The sequence below is a fragment of the Phaethon lepturus genome, unplaced genomic scaffold, assembly GCF_000687285.1.
Source record: "Phaethon lepturus isolate BGI_N335 unplaced genomic scaffold, ASM68728v1 scaffold39915, whole genome shotgun sequence".
Lineage (NCBI taxonomy): Eukaryota > Metazoa > Chordata > Aves > Phaethontiformes > Phaethontidae > Phaethon > Phaethon lepturus.
This window is the reverse complement of record NW_010540565.1, coordinates 35064-57174: the sequence shown is the minus strand read 5'-3', so window position 1 is coordinate 57174 and position 22111 is coordinate 35064. Positions and strand designations below refer to the sequence as shown.

Here is a 22111-nt window from a genome sequence, read left to right as displayed (position 1 = left end):
ATACAGCGGAGTTTCTTATTCTCTGGCATGGCGCTCGATCTGATTACATAGTCATGCTGGTTACTTTTGTGTGGGGTTTTTATTATTTTGGAAGAATTATTCTGCAGGGAAGGACTGAATTTGAAATTGAAGGGCGGATCACTTGATTTTAATTTTACTTTGAAAAACACTGCCTTCCAGTAACAGTCCCAAATGCCATAGCTTTCAACAGTGAGTAAGATGACAGAATTGTTATACTCACCTGCTGGGGGGGGGTGGAGAGGGAGTAGAGCAACTTTCCGCTAAAATTTTTTGAGTGGCTGAAAAAAATATTCATAATTCTTAGAAGCATGTGAAGTGACGTTTCCTGTACTTGTAAGGTCCAATTCAAAGTGATTGTAACATAGAGACAATTCATTGCAAAGTGATGTAACTGAGTAGTGCTCCCGGGACCATCCTTTGTGATGTGTTAGGAAAACCAGTGGAGAAGAGGGTGTAATATAAAGTGGGGGAAGTAGCACTTCTTTAATGCAGACTTTTCTCCGGCCACCTGCTCATTGCTTTTCCTGCCCCTTTTCTGCCTTGTGGTCTTTCCTTGTAGTGGTTACTTTCTCTTTCCAACTCACATCAGACCAGAAGATATATCACATCTGATTTTAGATTGCTGATGGCCAAAGTAATTCTTTGCATTCAGCAGTACTGTGGAACAAATCCCAAGGAGTTTCTCATTATAGATGCTTATAAACCTACCCATTTGGTTCCGTGAACCAGTATTTTGATGACCAGTAACAGAGCGCACCAAACATGTGTGTAGCTGGAGTTACAGCCAGAACAAAAATATTTTCTTCCAAAGGGAACAGAGGGTCAGATTGTAACTTGACCTGCTGTTTCATGCTGCTTTCCCTACAGAGAAAGTAAGGCTTTATCATTCCCACTGATTATTCAGCTGAGAATAAAGATGAGGCCCAGATTACAATTTCATTGTCCCAATGAGACTGTCAACAGCATACAAGTCAAGCACAGGCATGGGAGACTGCTAGTCGTACTATAACTTGGTCGTTTTGAGGAGATCTGTAGGTCTTTCCATGACACAAGCATGGTGAATAGAGCAAGGGAAGAGATAGCATGAGAAACGTTGGCTTAAAACTAAAAAACTTGAGCCAGAAGGAAAGAATCCTGCAACATTGTATTTTTTTCTTTCTGTAGGTAGCAGACGAATAGAGCTTAGTTTCCTATCATTTTATGTCTGGTCGGGTTTTTTTCCCCATAAATCTTCTTATTGCAATAGCCCAGCTTATAACTTTGTGACTTTTATGACATCTAAACTCATGCTTATTGGTTAGCAGGATGCTAGCAAATGTTGCACCTGATACCTTTCTGCTTGTTCTTCAGTGGGAGAACTGATTTTGATGTCTTTTTGCTGCCCACCTAGTTCTTTTCAAAGACTTAAAGGGGAGATCCAGAGCTAGGAACTATATAGATTATTCACACATGTGCACATTTCCCCAAGTGTACAGCCTTTTGAGTCACCATGGGAAAAGAAGATGGAGGGAAACTCACTATTAAAAATATCAAATTCACTTGCTACACAATCCAAGTTCTCTGTTATTTGTTCTTTTGCATAGGAAAAAAAATGCAGCATTTCAGTGTCAGTGAGGAATCTTTGACAGTTGCCTGTCTACATCTCTTATTTCTTCTCTTTCAGGAACTGGATTATCAGAAGAGACGCATGCGGGAATCAGGGGACAGGTTCGTTCCCGTCATGAGTGATTTCATCACTGTGGCCAGTTTCAGCTTCTCAGAGTTAGAAGACCTTCTCAATGAGGCTAGAGACAAGGTAAGAATACCTTTTGAAGTGTTTGGGGTTTTACTGGCTCAGTCAAAAGCCTCAATCAAAATGGAAGTGGCAATTTCAGATACTGGGACTGTAGTGGAAACTCTAATAGGCACTAGAATTGGTTTAGGATGAAGTTTCTTACTTTTCTGAATCTGGTCTACAGCCATTTAGAATATATTTTAGGATTAAAAGAAGGTTTAATGCTCTTGCCCACTTCTTGCTAAACTTCCTTAAAATTTTGCACATATGGCATAGAATTGCGATAGCAATGTCTGTAGCAGGGTACCACACCATGCTGTGGTGTTGAAGGGACTGCCTTTTAAGCAGTCTCTCAAAAAGAGGTCCTTTGGTGATTAGTGATAGTGACCTCATATCTTTTACCTTCTGCTTTTGACTTCATCCCACTCTGGTCATTCAGCTGGGGACATTTGTGCTTAATTTCTTTCCTTTAAAAATGCTCCTCTGGGTAGTTTGGTAACTCTGAATACCTGATCTTTTCCACTTACGCTTCTCTGTTACTGCTTGTATTTCATTGCAAGGATAGAAATCCCAAACATGCGTAGTTTGTCTGATGTTCTTGGATCCTTCTTACACAGCCAGCACCATGTGCGTTGTTACTCTTCAGGTGCTGCTGTGATCATTTGGTCCTCTCACTGTCTGCATCCGCATTACCAGATTTGTACAACGAAGGAGGTGCTTGTTCTTTTGCTGATGATTGGAGTCTGGCACTAATCCCTCTGTGTCTCAGCCGAATGAGGAAGAATTTATATGAAAAGATCATAACCATATGAAAATGTTTAGAGAAGAGCAAGTTCTAAAGTAAACGATATGTAATGGCAAATCTGCCCTTGTTGGCTGGCATGTTAAAAGTGTTTGGCGTTATGAAGCAAATGTGTTATTTCTTTTGGACTGAATTATTTCCACTGCTGGTGTCAGTCCTTGTAACGTTAAGGGACCTAGTGCATTATTAATGAAACCTGTGCCATTGGATTCGTAGGCCTTAGATTTTGAAGGATAGGCAAAATACAGGTTGAGAATCTGAACAGTAAGACTCCTCACTCATCCAGTCACTCTGCAGTAACATCATTCTGTAATTCCAAAGCATTTCCTTGCTGTGGAGATGATGTTGGTAACACTGACTTGCAGCTGCAAGCACCAGGAGCTACTGGCTGTCAGCTAGAGCTAGCTGCCCTGGCAAATTCCAGTGGGGAAGCAGTTATTACAGTACTCTGAAGGCAAAGCTGGGCAGTCTAACACTTACTAATGCTGTAAGAACATTTCGTGGAGAGTAACGTGTCTAATTTTTTCATTATTGCCATGTTGCTTGAGAAGATTCAAACCTCTTCCAACATAGTAATGTTCACACTGTACAGGCTTTATAATCACAAAAACAATGTTTTACATTCCAAGCCTCCACTAAATTTCCTGCGAAAAGCTCAGTTTTCGATGGTTTGGGGGCTTCTGTTTTATGACTGGGTGAATTTTTCAACTTCATTATAGTTAGGTGCACATTTCTGGAAGCAAATTCACTCCGTACCTTGGCTTAAAGTGCCTGCTTTTGGTTTCGTGTTATAGATGGTGGTGGTCCTTTCTTTTTTCACACTAGGACAAAAGCCCAATGCAGATTCTTTACAAGGTCACCCAGGGGTTAAAAACCAGCAAGTGGTACATTTCCAGCACAGCAACATAACTTTTCTTGATCAGGCACTTGCAGGAAAAATGCCGTTCTTTTGCTTTAAGAATAACCAGAGAATCTCCCTGCAGACAGACCAATGTGTCTGGAAGTTATTGCATGCTTTTTTAGACATAGCCAACATAAAGCACTCGACAGAAAGAGATGTTTTATTTTAATGACTATAACATGCTTAGGAAACGTTTCTCTACCTTCTCCTCACACACCCTTACTATGTTTGAACACATACCATTCCAACTTTGGCTCAACCTATGGCTTTGGTTCTTCCACTGGCAAAAAGCTGCTTTTGGACTTCTAAAAGAGAACTGTCTGTCCTTACCAATGCTGAGCTATTTCTCATGTTTGTCTCATATTATTTTTTCCCCTCTCTTCTTCCTCTTTTTCCTCTTCTTTTCTTAAAAAAGAAAAAAAAAGAAAAGAAAAAGAAAAAAGGAAAAAGCTGGAAATTTTCAACAAACCAGATGTGCTTTGCAAAACTTATAGCATCTTCCAACCTCAATGGGCTGTGTTTGTTGAATCGCAAACTTTTTTCTTACCATGGAAACCTACTATAACTAGCCAATTAAAGGAAGACAGGGACCAAGACATCTGATTACCCTATTGGTATTTGATTTCTCAAAGCAAATTGAAAAAAAGGTAGTGGGAGAGGGAAGACTTTTAAAAATATCCTAATGAGCCTGAGAAGAATTGGTCTGGTTCACAGACTTATTAATAATAATGAAGCCCTAGTTTTAACAGCTGGAGTTGGATATTCTTCTAAATATAGATGTGGCTAATTGATTGCCATGAGTTAATCAGAGCCATGTTTCCTCAGCCGGGATTTAAAACAATATATATTATCTTTTCAAACCTGAGAAGTTTTTTATTTTTTTAAATGTCTTTAGTATTAGCAAATGTCATTTCTTTATTCCTTTAAGTTACAGAAACAATCCATTACCAAAGTGTGGTGCTGACCTTCTCTGTAGAGGATATTTTTCATAATCCCATGAAGTACTTTTTCTTTTAGCCTTTTTGCTTAAACAGGACCATTTACACTTAGTGGCCATGGGGAGGAGATGATATTTTAAATTTAAAGGGTGAGGTTGTCAGATGCAGGCATCCATGTTTGCAGAGGAGGCCTTGCAACTGTGCTTGTCTTCATGCAGTAAACAGATGGCTTGGTTAAGAACTGATTGAAAACTTAGACCGACTCTTTAAACAGGCTCTCTAGCACAGCTGGTTCTTGTTCTTTTTGTGTTTTTCTCACTTTCAATACCACTTTATAAGGGAATATATAGATTAGATCAAGGGATAATGTTTTCTGCCATTTCCCATAAACTGGAAGGTGGGGGCAGGAGAAAGTGAAATTCTGCCCTGGAATCCTTCACCAGTTTTTATGTGTTCAAACAGATGAAAAATTGACTTTTTCACATCAGAAAGAACAGAATGGGGTTGAATTTTGTTTGTGAAAATTTGTCCCTGTGTTTCCTGTTGGGAAAGAATGAAAATGCCCAGGCAGAGGAATAGTGACCTCCCATCGTGTAAACATTATTTTCCTACATGAAAAAGGTGACATTTGCCCTATATGAAGCTTTACAACATACTTCACTGTTGACAGGTATGAACTTAGATCACTAGACTGCTTCATAACTGTTCTACTTTGTGCTTGCTTTATAACAAACCTGTTTTTAAAACATTCTGGATCTTCCTAGAAGAACAAAGTCTGCTTAGTCAGGTATTGCCATACCTGTGATGAATATCAAACTTAAGCCTCTCTACAGAGGCACAAAGGAGGCCACTGCCTTGGCAAGGCTGATGAGGAGGGTAGAAAAACTGTCCATCCCCAGTCTTTGTCATAACAACTCCTGTCAAGCAGGGTGTTTATATTTGTCATCATGGAGACTGGAGTTCAGACTCTGCACATGCATTAATGCTCACCACATATAGTAACTGTTTTGAAGAACAGAAAGGCAGGGAAAGCCAAAATCCATTTAAGAAAATAGTCATTAATGGAAGAATGCTACGAAGCACACAGAAATACTGCAGTCCAAGTGCCAGTTACAGGCTGTGCACTTCAGTCATTCATTTTGGGGGACAGGTATTTTCTGTCAGCAATGGGGGCTAATGAATGAGGAAAGGATCAGGATGGAGACTGAAGAAGTCAAGACCGTGTGTGTTACAAAGGGCACGGGCAGGCACCACAGCCTGCTGTCCGGAACAGCCATTTGGTAAATAAATTACGTAGCTCTTGTACCCTAACTTAGAACTGCAGATGTTTCCAGTGCAGGTTGGCACCTAACATATCAGAAATGTTTACAGCACCTGTATCTCAATTTTGGGTCTGCCAGAGTCACTTTTGAACTCCTGGGATAATCCTACAAGATCATTTAGGTGCAAGGAGAGCTGGGTCCAGCCCTACCTCAAATCAGCTGGGTTCTTTCTGTTAACTGATCTGAATCTGTCCCAGTAAGAGAAGAGGCATTTACTTGAACATCCTCGGTACAGGATTGGAGTCTTCATAACAGCAAACTCAAGATTACTTCTCTGGGGAAGACAGTTCATGTTGCATGGCTACATGGTGTAATTCATTTGTGTATTGGCTCCTCCTGCAATAGCAGACAGCACAGACAGCAGGAAATTTTTATCATGGCTGTTTTTCCTCCTCCTCATAGAGCCCCATTCCTGCCGTTTCCAGAGCTCTTCTGCCACTGTTTAGCATTTCGCTGGCAAGCACAGCAGAGAGCGTGTGTGCTGCTGTCCTGCTCTCCCTCTCCTTGCTAAAATGGCTTTTTAAAATAAACAACTGTCTAAACGATTTGCTTTGGCAAGAGGATGAATTCAGTGGAAAGTTTGGCAGAGGAAGCAGAGCTGGCACTGCGCTCGTGGACCTGTTATATCATGGAGCTCGGGGGCCCTTATGGTGTGGAAATGAATTTTTTAATGAAAAAAGAGATACCATCCTGTATTACAGTGGAAAACCTGCTGAAACAGTTTTCCATCTTACTTTTGCCCATGTCATCTGTCCCCAAATGACTTCAGGAACAAGTAAGTTTCAGCCCTTGTTCCGCGATGTTACAGCATGTCACAAAATTCTGGGAAGCATCTTGTGTGCACAAGGACTTAGCTGCAGATTGCATGAGAGCGAGTACTGGTTTGGCAGGGAATCTGCCCATGGAGCACTTGAGTGATTTGTACAGGGTGATACAAATCCTGCAGCAGAGAGCAGAAGAGAGGGCTGGGGTCCAGAGCACCTTGATCTGCGTCATGCTGCCTCTCATGCCCTGAGCCAGGCAGGCAGCGTGGTTTTAGCCACTGTGGGCAGGTAGGACCCTGAGCTTTGTACCAGGGTTGGGGAAGCTGCTTCCAGCAGCTCGCTGTCCCTCATTCCGGCACTGGTGCTTTGAAAAAGCACATGTGGTCACAGAACCAGAGCTACAGGGAAATAGTAGTAATAAAAACAGAGGGGTCTGTTGCAGTTTAAACAGTGAAAAGACAGCGTGGCTGTCTTTACAATAGTGCATTGAATTGAGGTAGTGCCCTACAGATGCGAACAACTGATTTTTTTTGCCTTTTCCTGTATCAGATTAGTGGGGCAACACTTTCTGTTCTGTAACAAATGGAGAAACGAAGGCTCAGAGAGGGAGCATGAGTTCCCAAGCCACATCATGGGCAGAGTTGGCAGTGGAGGCTGAATCTCCTGACTTGCCTTCCTCTGCTCAGTCAGCTTTTTTCCCGAGGGGGTAGAGAAAGAAGGAAAATATTTACTTCAGTGAACTGCAGATTTCTTTTTTGTAGTTATTTTCGGTACATCTAGCTCACAGATTTTTGCTTTTCATCTTTCACTGCTTTACATTAAGTGATTGTGACCTGCTGAGATGTATTACAGGATACTGAAGACAGGCTATTTTCAGGATTGCCTTCTTCGCTGCTGCTTAGAGACCACAACACCTTATACTCACGAGCGTCTCTGGAAGGCTCCAGGCTGCTGCACAGCACAGCAACACTGTTCTTTCTCTGAGTGGCAGTGGGGAGGCAGTGGCAAAAACCCCTCTACCAGCGTGACAAAAACTAGTTGGTGCTGGTGTTTGGATGACAGGCCATGTGCAGAACATTTGCAGACACCACCACCCTTTAACGGACACTTCTCTGTATGTAGGATCCAAAAGCCCCAAGCAAGGACCCCCTCCTTTTCAACCCCCAGCCTCCCTAAAACGGGCATTCATGGGCTCAAATCAGCTCGCTTCTTGTATACCCCCTCACTTACCTTTGCTGTGCTCAGGAGGAACACTGGGTGGAGGTGGTGCATCAGTAGGTACAACAGCCATCTCCTGTGGACTGCCCCTGGACTTCAGGGTTCACAGGAGGTGGACAAGCCTTCCTTCTAGCTGGCAGCTCTAGTCACTGCTCTTAATTTGTGCCTTAGTTTCAATTTCATAGGCATTAACCACAAGTTAAGTGGGAGAAGATTCCGGGTAGCATATCTCCTGTAAGCAATGAGCTTTAGGTGCTTTATGAGTTCAAGCAGCAGTGGCAATGCCTGTGCTGAAGTCTTTCTCTGGTACTCACGCTCCCCTGGCTGATTGGCATGCTGGAGCAATCCCTCTGTGGTATTGACAGCCTATATCCTCTCTGCTGAAGAGCTGGTGCTGCTCAGTGGGGATTACTGAGACTGCTGCACTTTCCTAATATTCAAGCAGACTATGCATACATTACAGAGAGGGGTGGGGAGAGGGAGTAGCTGTGCGTATGTGTGTGTATGTGTCGTCAGAGGTTTCGGAGAAAAGGAGTTAAAACAGAGAAGTAATCTGTTGCTGTTTCCATACTCCATGACTTTATGCTGTAGTGCTTCCTTCAACTACTGCCATGTTTGGTAGCTCAAAGCAACTTGCATTTCTTCCAATACTTCCCCCCCCCACCCCGATACTTTGGGTCTCTTTCTTTGTTTCTGGCTGAGAACACAGCCTTTTTGAAGAAAAAAGAAGCTATTGCTTCAAGCTGCTTTGTGGGCCTGGCAGGGAAAGTAGAGGAGGGGAGATGCTGAATCTCTCAGGCTGTGCCAGAAGTAAGCTGCTTTCCTTGGAGATTTCTTCCCCTTGCAGTTGACTGGGAGACATTGTTTATGCTTTACCTGGTGCAGGGCCAGAGGGGTTTATAAGACCTGCTTCCAAACTCATTTTGTCCTTGGGATCAAAGCCTGAACTGTTCTTAGTGTCTTTTCCATTCTGCAAGAGCACCCACCTAAGGAGAGGGAAGCTGGGCTGTGTTCATATGAGCTGAATACATGCACAAGAGGGTTTGAAGGCAGTCTCTCAGCCTGGGAGAGTCTGGGTTTGGTAAACATTGATGTCTGTAAGGATGCTTTTCTGCTCAGTGGTGGTATGTTAAAGTGCAAGCAGGGAATGCTAGAGGAGCTGTGCATCAGGGCACTAGTGCCGTCAGACATGTGTCGCTGGTGCTGCCTGTTGCGATACAGAGGTTTGTGAGTGAAGGTAGTTGGACAATGATACAGCTTTTGGATGCGTACACTTATATAGGACTTAGTGGACACATGCGTAGGACTTAGTGGACACATGCGTACATGCTGTTGACAGACTATGTGTGCATGCATTTGTGTGCATTTTGGCAAGTACAGAGGCACGTTTGTGAGCGTGAGAGAGCAAAGAAGAGTGTATAAAGTGTATAACTATTGCAGGACTGATATCCAAGAGCCAGGAGTTGCTGTGAATTTACCATATCCTGATCAGGACTGCCCTGTGACTGAAGTCCTGCCAGTTGGCTGCCTCCACATGTGTCCTGCAGCCTCAACATTTGCCTTTTAAAGTAAAAGCCACTTGTAATGTATTCATTCTCTTTTAAGTCTGCCCGGGAGCCCTGGCTGCTTTCCTTGCCCCTCTCTCAGGCCATGTCTGTCCATAGCTGTGTCTCTCCCAGGCAACACCCTGATTCGGAGGACTCCGGAGTGATGGATGACATGGCAAAAGGCTCCTGAGAGGACAGACTGTAACATTATTGCAAAAAAGCCTCTACCTCCAGTGATTTTTACAAGTAGATTTGAGGGGAAGGGGGAAAGGATGGGCTAAAACTACTTGTTTGGTAGTTAGATGGACTAAAACTATTTGTTTCCCCAGATAGCTCACTGTCTTCTGAGCCCCTGCTGTCCCACAGCTGCAGCTAAGAATTGGCCAGACAGTTGTCCTCTGAAATTACTCCATCAACCTCAGGCACCAAACATGTTTTTTTTTCTGTAAGTGGACAGCTAGTCCTCTCCAGCACCGTTGCTCTGTGTTGCCCAAAGGATATCCAGGAGAGCAGATTCTTCTGGGACAGAGGCACCTGCCTTAAGGAGAGGCACTTCTGTTGCCGGGCAGTAGTTTCTGCTCTTGCCACATGAATGCTCAGAGGGTATTGAATTGCATGTGTGGTTGCTCATAAGCTCTCCTCACTGTCTTCACCAAACTGCCTGCCTAATTATTGCTCTTGTGTTTTCTACCCCCTTGACAGTATGCCAAAGCACTGAAGCATTTTGGAGAGAGTGAGGGCAAGATGCAGCCAGATGAATTTTTTGGCATCTTCGACACTTTCTTACAGTCATTTGCAGAGGCCAAGCAAGATCTGGAGAATATGAGGAAGAAAAAGGAAGAAGAGGAGCGCAGGGCACGCATGGAGGCCATGGTGAGGACCTGGGCACAGGAAGGTGTTCCTTCCATTGCCTTTTCATGTCTCAAGAGAGAAAGGTTGAGAGAACCAATTCCAGTGCTCATGTCCTGTCACTGTTTCACATCCTTCTCCCTGCCACCTCTCTTCGGCATCATTCTCTTCATAAATGTTGACATTTTACCTGCTGGCTGTCCTGTCAGCTCTCAAAGGCATACTGTTTGGCTCCTAAATTACCCTCTTTTGGATTCAGGTACCAAATCTAGCCCTGTCTGTTCTCCCCAGCACTTTGCAGGATGGTGCTGCCCCTGCCCAGCACCAGACTATCCTGCTTTCAGGCTGCAGGCTCTGTGCAAAAGCTCTGGGACCCAGATCTCCCTTGGTCCTGCCAGCTAGTCAGCTTTCACTCAGACTCCATCATCATCTGTTGCGTGCCTGTCGCCTGACAGCATACAGTGACACAGCAAATGCCCTGGCACCTGCTGCAGCCTGCACTGACAGTATTTCTCTCTGGCCAGCCTTAACGCCTTGATTACTGGGGCCGCATCTGACCTGGACGTGGCGAGAGAGCTTTTGTGCATCATTGATTTTGCTGCTGGGAGACAGATGTGTGTGTCCCCAGGGGTTCGTGTGAACCAACCTCCCCCTCTAACCTCAGCCCTTCCTGAGGCCTGAGAACAACTCAGCAGTCCCCTGCTTCCTTCCCCCCTGCCGCTACTTTAACCCAGCTGCCGCCATGGCCCCAGGCCTTGCTGTGGGGAATTGCTGATTTAAATGTTTGCTGTGCCAAAAGCACCATTTTGTGCCTTTCAGAAGAGGAGAGAGGTAAAACGCCAGGATGCCAGCAGCCTTACTGTTGGACACAGGGATAAAATGCCAGAACTGAGGCTCATGTTTCCTCTCAGCCAGCCTGGAAAGTGCAGGAGCTTGCTCTTAAAGCACTAGGAGGCTTTCATAGGCCTAATACACCGCGAGAGAGGTTGCAGTTTGCTTATGGAAAGAGTCTTCCTGCAACGTGGGGCTAGCATGCAGAGCAAGCAACTTGCTTCCTGACAGCCGCATCCATCCCTTGCCATTTCCACTGATCTTGGAGCTGAGTAGTAGAGGGGTTATAACCGAGGTCCCTGGAGCTACCTTAGGGAGACCGAGGGCATCACATTGACAGGTGGACCTATCCAATGATTTGTAAAATCAGCAGTTTTGTTTCATTGCTCTTTGTGTTTATAACCAGTTTCTCTTTCCAGAGTTGAGGCAATGTGCCTTCCTCTTCCCAGCACTGCAAACACACTGCCTCCATCCACACGAGCTGTTTGCTGGAAAGACTGTCTGTTGATGTTTTGATCTTTCACACAATTTTCATTCTCCAGTATGTTTAGCTTGTGGCTTTCTGGGGTTTTTCCTTCCTTCTTTTCATCCTTCTGCAGGACTGCAGCCTTTCTGCCTGTCAATTTAGCTAGATATGCCCCAAGCACAAAACTGTTTGTGGCTATAGTAGTGACTGTGGTTTGTACAGACACCTGTTAACTAACTTTAAACTCACTAGATTAGGTACTGTCGGCATAGTAGGTGCTGCCACACTAAGGTCACTGCAAGCCTGGTCCCAGAAGCTGGGCAATTACCTGTGTCAGCATCACTTGTAGACAGTCATTTGGCACAGCTGCTTTGCTGGCACAGCTGCTTTGCTGGCACCATCCTACTGTAAAATCAGTGCAGAACAGCAGCAGCATAGGCAGATCCCATGTGTCCTCTTTGCTCCAGGGTGGTAGTGCTTTGTGAGGCAAACACATGCTGCTACTCATTCCTCATCTCTCCTGCTCTCTGCTTGCCTGTGCAGAAGAAGGGAAGCCCAGCATGGTCACCTGTTGCTCTTGGCCTTGTGGAGAAGCTCCTGATCTCTTTTTTTTTTTTTTTTTTCCTTCCCCTAAACTGTATTGATGCATCTCAGCTGCGTCTTGGCAGTGTAACTAGTGATCTGGGACCTCAGTTAGCTAATCCTAAAGCTCTGTGTCTTTTTCCACAGCTAAAAGAGCAGAGGGAAAAAGAGAGGCGACAAAAGAAAGCAAAAGCTGGAAGCATCTCTGAAGAGAGTGGGGAGTTTGATGACCTGGTGTCAGCGTTAAGGTCGGGTGAAGTCTTTGACAAAGACTTATCCAAGCTCAAGCGTAACCGCAAGCGTTCGGGGAACCAAGGCTTAGAGACAAGCCGGGAGCGGGTGGTGACAAAGCTAAATTATTAATTACAAGAGGAAGAAAACTAATCAACCAAAAGAAGGTGATGAAAAAGTGCAAAACAAGGAAGATGAATGTGTGCGATGGCGCCTGGCTGACAGCTGCCCCAAAGAATTTCTTTGGTCTGTGGCTAGAGACGTTACCTTTCCATGATCAGCTTTCCTCTCATCTCTCTTCTGTGTTCCTAATTTGAACCATTATAAAAGTGCCTCTGTGGAGCCAGCAGGGCCTGTGACTGGGTCATGCAGAGCTGACAGATTTGCTTCTGGGAGTTTTATTGTGTCATCAAAGGCCTCATGGTGATGACAGAAAGTACTTGGGCCTTGCAGACTGCCTCGCAGCTGGAGAAAGATAATTTTCTGTGTGCCAAAGTGAACGCTAGTCACGATCTCCATCTTGCTGATAATAAGCAAGACTAATTTCAGAGCAGCTCTGTAAACACCTGTCACTCCTGCAAGATCTAGACTGGCCTTCAGGCACTTGTCAGGATGTGGTTCTCAAGGTTTCCAATTCCCTTCCAGAATTGGATTTTATAAGCCATTGATTAGCACCTGAAAAATGCTTCTGATCTCATGTTCTGTGTAGTATTTTTGTGTGGCCTACACTGTCCAAAGCAAGTGATGCTCAGTCAGAAGCATCAGGTTCTGGAACAAATTGAAATTCAAGAATCAGGGTCAACATAAAATACTTTTTGCAGAAGTCTTTTGGATTCTGCTTTTCTAGAAGCAATTTTCTGGAATTTGTTGACAGTTGAGCCTCGAAGCTATGAAATGCATCTTCTAGGAAAGAAGCTCTGGCTTTTCTTTAGAAAACTAAGCCACTGCCAGGTTGGGATTATGAGTAGATGACTGTGGAACCTGTTGTCACTGCTGGAGAGTGGGAGGGAAACAGCAGAACATTTCTTACCTGTTTGTGCAAGATTTCTTAGTACAGCCCAATGGAAATCGGGATGTCCTTAGTATCATCCACAAGTAGCAAAAAGCAAACGGGATCACTGGTTGCAAGAAATTAGATTTCTTTTCCGCTTCATCCTAGCTGTGATTGCTGTTGGCATGAACTGGTCTTTCTGTCTAACAGGCTGACCTTCACTTCACACACCCCACTCCTACCTAGGAGAATCATGTAACTCAGTAAGATATGAATGGTGTTGAAGGAGAGCCTTTTTCATTTTGAAGGGATCGCTTGGGATGAACCAACAGAGGGTCCCACACTGAAAACAGAATTTTTCCAGGAGGACACAGAATTGTGTAAGCCAAGCAGGCTTTGGAGATGAGTTAATTCATAAGAAAAAAATAAATTTGTATTTAAGATGCATGTATGAAGTACACAGCGAAAAAGCAAAGAACCCCAAGAAAGAGGGCTGAATTCTGTGTGTCTTCATGGCTCTAGGAAACGGATTGAATTGTGTGGGCTGTCATGGGATTTTTTAATTTTTTTTAATTGTGTCTTCCTTTTTTATTATCTTCCCTGGAGAAGGAAAAAAGGAAAAGAAATGGTGATAGATTCTTCCTCCTAGACAAGAAGAAAAGAGAGAACATTTGAGAAGAGACCCACCATCTACAAACTATGCACCAATAGTCAACAGCACAAAACATCAAGGAATCCCAGGGAAGTGAAAAGCTCTATTTGTCACTTTAATCGTTTGGTTTGATTTTTCTCTGAATGTCACTTAACCTCAGGCTCTGCAACGAGTCTGCAGAACAGAACTTCCTCTGCCATGCACGCTGCCTGATCAGTATTACACACTACCAATATTGGAAAAGCAAATGGTGGTGGTTTTCTGAACACTTCGAGAGTAAAATAATTATGTAAACTATGGAAAGAAGCAAAAAAGTCAGAATTGTTAAACTCTAATGTTTCATTGTTTACTGAATTTTGAGTTTCCCACCCCAGTATTTCCCTATTTACGACATTCCAGACTGCCGCGCCTCTGTATAATACTCATCGTAAAGAGCTGGTATCTTACAAGAGCTGGGTGCATTCTCCTCCCTTACTATCCCACTCCCCTTCTGGGATTAGCTATTAACAGCAATGCCTATTGCAGTGGACACAAGCACCTTGTAGAACAAAGACTGTATTTCATAAAGGTTTTTGAAAGTTTAAGAAAAACTCTCACTTTTTTAAACATTTTTATTTTAAATTACAAAATGGATTTTTAGAAATGTCTCTTGTAAATTATATTAACAAGCTCCTTGCTGCTCTCTGAAGTAGACATGCTATATCCCAGCCCTTTTTGTTTGTCTTGTTTTAAAGCATGCCATATAACCTGTGCCATGTAAGCCGTGTGAGAGGTGGTAATATGTGCCAAATTGGTATACAGTTGAATTTAGATTTGGATAATCCCTGAATTCCAAAGATGATGCTTTTAGGCATTAGAACATTGTAGGTTTCCCCCCGCCCTTCTTTGTTCTCCCTGGGTTTAGGACTTACCCAGAAATTCAGGTGTACTGCCAAGGTCAGCCCTGGTGCAAGATGATGTGACTCATGGCTCTGTACAGTTTACGGCTGCTTGTTCCCTCCCCAGGTACTTGTTTGATAAGGCAGGCTGTCAGCATGGCAGTGCTGTGAAAGAAGAAACACCTCAGGGCAAACCCCTTGAATATAAATACAGCATTCCCCCCCTGCCCTGGTATTTGTCAAACCAGGTTTGTGCTGTGCTTTTTGAAACTGAAGTCACTTTGCCAAGGCCACAAATGTAGCAAAAGTAGAGCGAGTGATAAGCCCTCTGTCCATTTGTGTACACAGTTCAACCCCGATCTAAAGAGATCCTGTATGATGATACGGGGCGCTCCAGGCACACTGACTGAGTCAAAGAAAGCTGCTGTCGTTTTCCCACCTCCTTGATTCATACACAAATAATGAGAGATTGTGCAACTCCAGTAAATCAGCTGTGGGATACTTACTGGGGTGGACAGAAAGCTTAGAGTCCTGCCCCTGATTCACTGCAGCTCAACTTTCTCAACGTTCCAGTGCCCCACACTCTTGTTTTGAATCTGTGATGGTGGCTGAAGGCTTTGTGCAGCATGCTGGACTGCTCCCCCGGCTCTTGACTCCATGGTGAATGTTCATAAAGAGGGTTTTGGAAAAGCTCAGTTACACACTGAGGCAAGCAGTGATTTCATGGAAGTGGTGACAAGCAGAGAGGCCCATTAATAGGTCTACTGTATGAGATGAGGCTGGCCACACGGAAGATAAGGAAAAAAGTTGGCTGTGTTCTAGGGCCTGGCGTCAGATTCTTGCTGAAGCCAAGTTTGTCCTTGTTTGTCATCTCTTGGGTATTGTGAGTGCATCTACGCTCTGTTCTTCACCAGCAGCTGTGGTAGAGTTGCTGAGCGCTGAAGGAGAAAGGAAAATTTTATTCCTTGTTCTCTAGTGCTAGCAGAGCCCAAGCAGGTATAGCAAGCAGTTGTGAGCTATAACATTGAGGCATAACCTCTTTATCGCACTGAGAGCTGGAGAAGAGCTCGGGTCTGCTGTTGTCCTTGCACCTGTGCCTAGCACCAGCATTTTAAGTGAAATCACTCTATCTCTGGAAATAAGTGGAGGAGGAAGAGATGTGAGAAAGAAGGATATTATCAAGAGCTTGTTCTGCTTCCTGCAGAAATGTAGTCATTGCTAACTTTATGATGAAGTTCTTCACACCTAGAAGAGGAGGTACTGTCTAACTATCCAGACCTTGTCCCTAGAGGTCTAGTGCTCACTCACCTCTGTGTCTCTATGTTGTTCTTAAGCAGGTTGTGTTAGGATGACCCCAGAAAAGACTGAAGAACTCCCTCCTACTCCCTTTGGTCTGGGTCACTCTTCTCAGTCGGTCATAAGTCTCTGGAAATGCTACAAGGTAAAGTGACTTCAAAGCAGCAAGGCCCTTTCATGCCCTGCAGCACAGCTATTGTCCGGGCACCGGTTCCCTGCAAAAGCAGAAGTAGGTCTAGTGTTCAGGGGTGAGAGACTCCCCACTAGGGAGACGACCTGGGAGTCCTTTAGAAGCATTTCTGTAATGTGTTCACGATGTCTGAGGAAGGGAAAGGAATCGCGAGGGGCCCTGGTGGGACACTGTGGGGCAGGTGTTTCTGTAATGGTCAGCCCCACTGGCTGAATCTTTCCTCTTCTTTAAGGAAAGCTCACACTGAGCTGGGTTGCATGGGAGAAGTTTGTGTCAGGAGTTTCTGTGAGGGGAAAGGAGATCAGTTGTACAGTTGATGATGTACATGATATATGCAGTTTCGTTTCTGGGTTGGTTGTGTTGGGTTTTTTTTGTTTGTTTGTTTGGGGGTTAAATGATTAAAAAAAAAAAGGCTTTAGGAATCTCTAAGGGGAACCTGTAAATCTGACACCTCTATTTATTTTGCCTTATTTTAGTTTGCTATGTTTGTATGTATACACTTCATTACAGCAAAGACTATTGAGACCGTACCAGGGCATTACACCAGCTAGAGAGCTGGCTTGGCTTTTGTGCAGCAAGCTGAGCTAGGCAAGGGGATATATGTGAGCAGTCTTGGTGTGGGGAGGGAGGGAAGAAAAAACTTTCCTTTTGCTTTTGTCATAATCACTCTGGTCCTGGGAAAGCATGTGTTTTAAAGCATGTGGTAAACTGATGCAGGTTGGTTATTTTAGAACACTTTCTATAAAACTTGTTTGTTTCTCATCATGAATCATGGTGGGAAGATTGAGAAGAGTTAAGCTGCACAGTTGCTCACTCAAACTTCACCCTTCCATACAAATTCTGGCCATAATGCCAGAGAAGCTTGGGCAGATGGGCAAAAGTCATTCATGCCTTGTAGCTTCTCACCATAGTTAACATGCTGGTGGGACAGACTGGGGCAGTTCTCCTTCCTCAGAGCTAACATCCCTTTCTATCTTCAAGGCCAAGGAAGAAGGATTTTGTCTAATTCCCCTCTCTCCTCCTCCATCCCACCTCCTCAGATTATTCAGGGTAAACAAAATCTTTCTACTGGTTGGTTTTCTGCTCGTGGAGTCTCTAGCAATCACCAGGTGTCTGGCCATGGCTCCTTGGCTTCTATAATTGACAGGAGATTTCTGGTTGCCTACCACCCAAACAGGTAGCCTCCACTGGCCACCTTAGTTTCTGGTATCAAAGGTTGAAGAGGCCAACCTGGGTAACACAGTTTGGCCAACTGAAAATATAGAATCTATATATGTGTGTGTATATATATATAAAAGCTATTTACTACTCTAAGTAGTAGTTTTGATGACCAGAACCCCTGAAGTTGGCCAGATTTTGCTCACTGTGCCTGCTGAGAAGGATGCCATTAGTCTAACATGGTGTTTTGGCAGCTCATTTCACAGGAGAGTCTGGATGCTTAATAGATCTTCCAAACCAGTATTCTGTTACTGGTGATAATGTAGAACAGATCTAGTGTGACCAGTGCAAGTTGCTATCGGCTTAAACCAGCCGTAATTCAAAGCAGCATCTGCATCAAAACTCCCCTTTAGGCAGTTTTGGCTGTTTACAAGATGTTCCACAGAGCTCATAAAGGACTTGGTCCTTTCAACAGTCCACCACCTAGGAATTCTCACCCAAGTGATCTAGAAAAGCCTCCATGACAAGCCATTTCCCCCCTCTTCACACTTGCCCTTAAACAAGCTCTTTAAAAACCTTTGCCATTTTTAGGAGAATTGTAAGGGGGTGTCAGGTACCTGAGCCGCTCTGTGCTCAACATCTCCCCTCCAAACCATCCCCATCTCCAGCCATTCTCCTTCCCTGCAAGCCTGCTCAGCTTGAAACTGCAGGTCGCTTTGGGAGATGTCCCTGCCCGCCAAGCTAGAAGGTACAGCATGGCTTACTGAAGTGGGAGGTTGTGTGCTGCTGTAATGCCTTGGCGTATCCTCATTTCTTAGTCAGTTTAAGACTATAAGTGAATTAAATGTACAAATCCTGTAGTGTCCTTTTTATCTGTATCTTTTTGTAAGAATATACTGTAATACTAAAAAAAAAAAAAAGCGACAACAAAAAAATTAAAGATATATTGCCCCCACTGTGCCTCAGTAAATTTCTTTGTAGTTGCATTTTCTGTACGTTTTGCTGGAAAGTCTTTTGCTGGAAAGGTGAGTTGGAGTCTGAGTGCGCTTTTTTGCTAGGCTCTCGGTTTTTCTCTTTGGTTGAGAGCATGCAGCTCTTTAGGTGACAAAGTCAGTGCAGAGCTGGTGAGAAACTTCACGAGTTGGTCTGGGGGAACAAGCAACACGGTGGAACAGAAGCATATCCTCACCACACCTTGCAATGGTGAAGAGGTAATCATGGAGCCACCAGGTTAGCATATCTGAGGGTCCTCTCATAAAGACCGTAAGTAAAGCACTCTCTCATTGGTCTTTCAGAGCAATACAGGGAACACAGGAGTTCACTTAAAAAAAAAAAAAAAAAAATTCTTGCTATCTAAGAGTTTATAATCCATGTCTGGACATAACTAGTCCTAGAGAGGAAGGGAGTGCAGGGCTGCTGCGCTGGCTGTAAGCTCCCTTACTTAACTGAGCTACATCCTGACAGCAAGAGTGTGACTCAGAGGAGGAGGGGCAGGAGAAGATAGCTCCCAAGGAAGGAGTTAAATAGGGCCAGCTGAAAAGAAGCCCGGGAAGCCAACATCAGGGCTGAAGCGTTCAGGGTTGTGGGAGGGGAGACAGGAGAGAAGTTAGACACAGAACAGCAGGGCAAGCAGGAGGCATGTAAGGGCTAGGACTAGTTTGTGGGTGAATTAAGGGGTATGCCGGGGAATTCCTTGGAGCTCAGGGGCAGAACCTTGTTCTCATCTTCGATGCAGTGTGTGCAGCTGTTTCATTTACACATGGATCTCCCTGTCTCTGTTAACAGAAATAGCCTGCTGACAAAGTTCATCCTTAAGCCACAACTTTTCATGTTTATCTTCGGCCCATCAAAGGGCAATGTTTTAACTGTGAGCTCCTGAGAGGCTCATGCCTAGCTTCGAGTGGGGGCCCTGCTGGCTGTGCAGCAGGTTCCTGCAGTACCCGGGTTCCCAGGGATCCCAAAGCAAGCCCCAGCTTGCTTCTGGCTCTCAGGTGGGAAGGGCTGTGGCAACGAGCAAAAGCAATCGGGTGATAATTGCTTGCATAGGCTGAGGACCAGCAGGCAGCAGATGGGAGTCTGAGTGCTTGGTTCTTGGTTTATATTTTTTAAAAGGGCTCTCAGTTTCTCTGTTTTGATTTATTTGGTTGACTAAAAGTTTGGCTATGAGGTTCTTGCTTTACAGATGCAAGGGCAGAGGCATAGGGATGTTTCTGAAGTCCGTGCAGCACATGAGTGGCAGAGGCAGGATGAAAATGCAGGGAACCTCCCTGTCTTCTCTAGCAGCTGCGTTTTAGTAGAGGAGGCCAAGTCATTGCTTTTCCTCTTGATAGAGGCAAAACCCAGAAACATTTGAATTCTGTCTGCTTTGAACAACCAGAGAGGAGTCCTGCCTGAATTCTTTTCTTTCTTTAATATTTTGACTGGGGTTGGAGCATGCAGCGAGGGGCTGGTGTTCTGCCCTGAAGGATGGGTCCAGCACGGAAGCCTCCTTCCGTCTTCCTGTCTGGCATCTTCCCTGTGGTCATGGACCTCCCTGTCCTTGTCATCACCGCACAGAAGCAAGGTAAGTGCCTTGTGGCTTTTTCTGAGCAAAACTAGTGTTGGGATTTAGCTGCCCTGAATGACTGGGAGTGAGGAGGAGGGTAAGGGTAGCTCTTCGCCCTTACTGGGAAGGGCTAAGGATCTATTATTCATTGGTTTTCCCTTTCTTTAACCTTTGGCTTCTGTTTAAACAAAGATGACTTTTATCTCTGCCATAGCAGACACGGAACTTTCTGGGAGAAATCTGCTTGGCCCTTTGGGAACAGATTTCTACTGCTAGAAAACAAAATAATTAAAGACTTTTTTCTCTCTTTTTTCCCACAGCCTAAAACTTTGGTTTTCAATGTTGTTGTGATAGATCTTGTTTGTTTGTTTCATGTTTCTGTAGCTAATGGGCTTCTTGCTGTTTTCTCTGAGACATAGTTGCTGTTTATCTCTACTTTGGTCAAACTCTCATCAGGAGGTAGTGTCCTTTTTTCCTTTTTTTTTTTTCCTCCAGTCCCCTCCCTAACCCTCTCCCTCCAGTCTTGGCACAGGTTGCTTAGGGAAGATGAGGGTGATGCTGTTTGTGGAGCCATGTAACTCTGCTAAAATGTTGCTTTTAATCCATTTTTGGAGGTCTGCTGTTCTATACGAGCACCAGCCCGGCCGACTGAATTTTCATATAAGATAGTGATGTAAAGATGCATTAAGAAAGCAAAATGCCTTGCTCGTATGTGCCTTGGAAAGGGAATGAAGCAGAGGACAAATAACTTGGGATGTCAGTTGGGGTACCTGGTTTTAATCTTTTTGTTTCCTGGCAAGATATGTTTCTGCTGCTTTTTTTTTTGTTGTTGTTTGTTAAAAAGTGTCTTTGAAAGGAAATGCAACTAGGATTCTTCCAAAGGGTTAACTTTTGCTTTCTAGGGACAAGTATTTGCCCTCTTCCAAAGCTGAGCTCCCCTCTTCCTTCCTATGCTTAATTAATGAGGAGGAGTCATCTGGCTAACAAAAACCTTTCCAGCCATGATCAAAGCATGAAAAATGTCATGAATGTATTGAGGAGTTCCAGCTCATTTGCTACCTCTGCTGCTGGGCTGGATGCTGGCTAGGAGTGAGACCGGGATCTCTGGGCTGCAGGTGGGTGTGGGAGCTGCAGGCGGCTTCCAGTGCATGGGCTAAGGAAACCAGCTGAGGGATGGGAAGCTTCCTGGGGTTGCCCACTGCATGTGGTCACTCGGGGCAAGGAAAGGGGTGCTGGACATCCCCTAGCAACTGGCCTGCCCAGGGGAACGGAGGTCCCTTAAGGTCTGATCTCAGCCTCTGCAGCCCCTCCTTCAGGTGAGCTGGTGCCAGCTTGCTTGACCAGGGCTGCCGTACGTCTCTGCAGGGAGAGAGCTTAGAAGATGCTTGGGTAAATATGAATCATTTGCTGGTATATGCCCTTATTTCTATGCCCCACATACCAGTCTCTTCCTAGAAATACCATGTCAGGTAGCTACTGGTATCTGTAGACTCCCTTCTTTTTTTTTTTTTTTTTCCCCCCTTTCTTTTTAAATGGTGGCATTTAAATGAGCAATTAATTGTGCTGCTGCCTCTCTCACTCCAACTCAACATTTCTTCATGGTCTTGGACAATCTTTGAGTTGGAGGGTTTGTGGTGAGCTGGAGGCTTGCCTTGGGACAGCTGCTGCATCTTTCCTACCATGACAGCATTGAACCCGGGGGGTCCAGAGGGGTCTGAAATGCTGTGATTAATTTAATGTGGGAACCCAGGAAGTCTCCTTTGCCCACCTTGTTTTAGATGTGGAGAACTGTAGTGTTGAGCCAATTCCTTGCAGGGCTTATGAAAGGAGAACATGTCTCTAATTACATGAGCTAAAAAAATAACAACCAGAAAATGGGGGAGGGGAGAGGGGGAATGCAGAAAAGGACTTAAGAATTTATTGCACACTGTGAGATGTGGAAAAAGGCTTTTGTCTGGCTGAAATGTCTGTGACCAATAGTGGTTCGGCCTGTCGCGTTATAGCAAGATGTTTGCAGTCCTCTCCCTTCACGGAGATACAGCGGACACTGCTATTCAGAGCAGTTCCACCAACTACTGAGGCAGCTGCTAACCAGGGCAAGCAGAAGTCGTCATGCTGCAGGGACCTGGGGAGCAGGGCGCACATTAGCCCTGGA

At 44.6% G+C, this 22111-nt stretch overlaps 1 protein-coding gene across 1 annotated transcript in view; it reads left to right on the top strand.

The window, feature by feature from the left end:
• The window catches only part of DAAM2 (dishevelled associated activator of morphogenesis 2), a gene marked incomplete at its 5' end in the record, with an annotated part of 61423 nt that extends 49045 nt beyond the window's left edge, over window positions 1-12378 (top strand). Inside the window, 3 exons of the mRNA XM_010287474.1 lie at window positions 1685-1816; window positions 9990-10160; window positions 12163-12378. Coding sequence (XP_010285776.1) covers window positions 1685-1816; window positions 9990-10160; window positions 12163-12378 — 519 coding nt within the window. The remainder of the gene's footprint in view (window positions 1-1684; window positions 1817-9989; window positions 10161-12162) is intronic.
• Between the last annotated feature and the right edge of the window lie 9733 nt (window positions 12379-22111).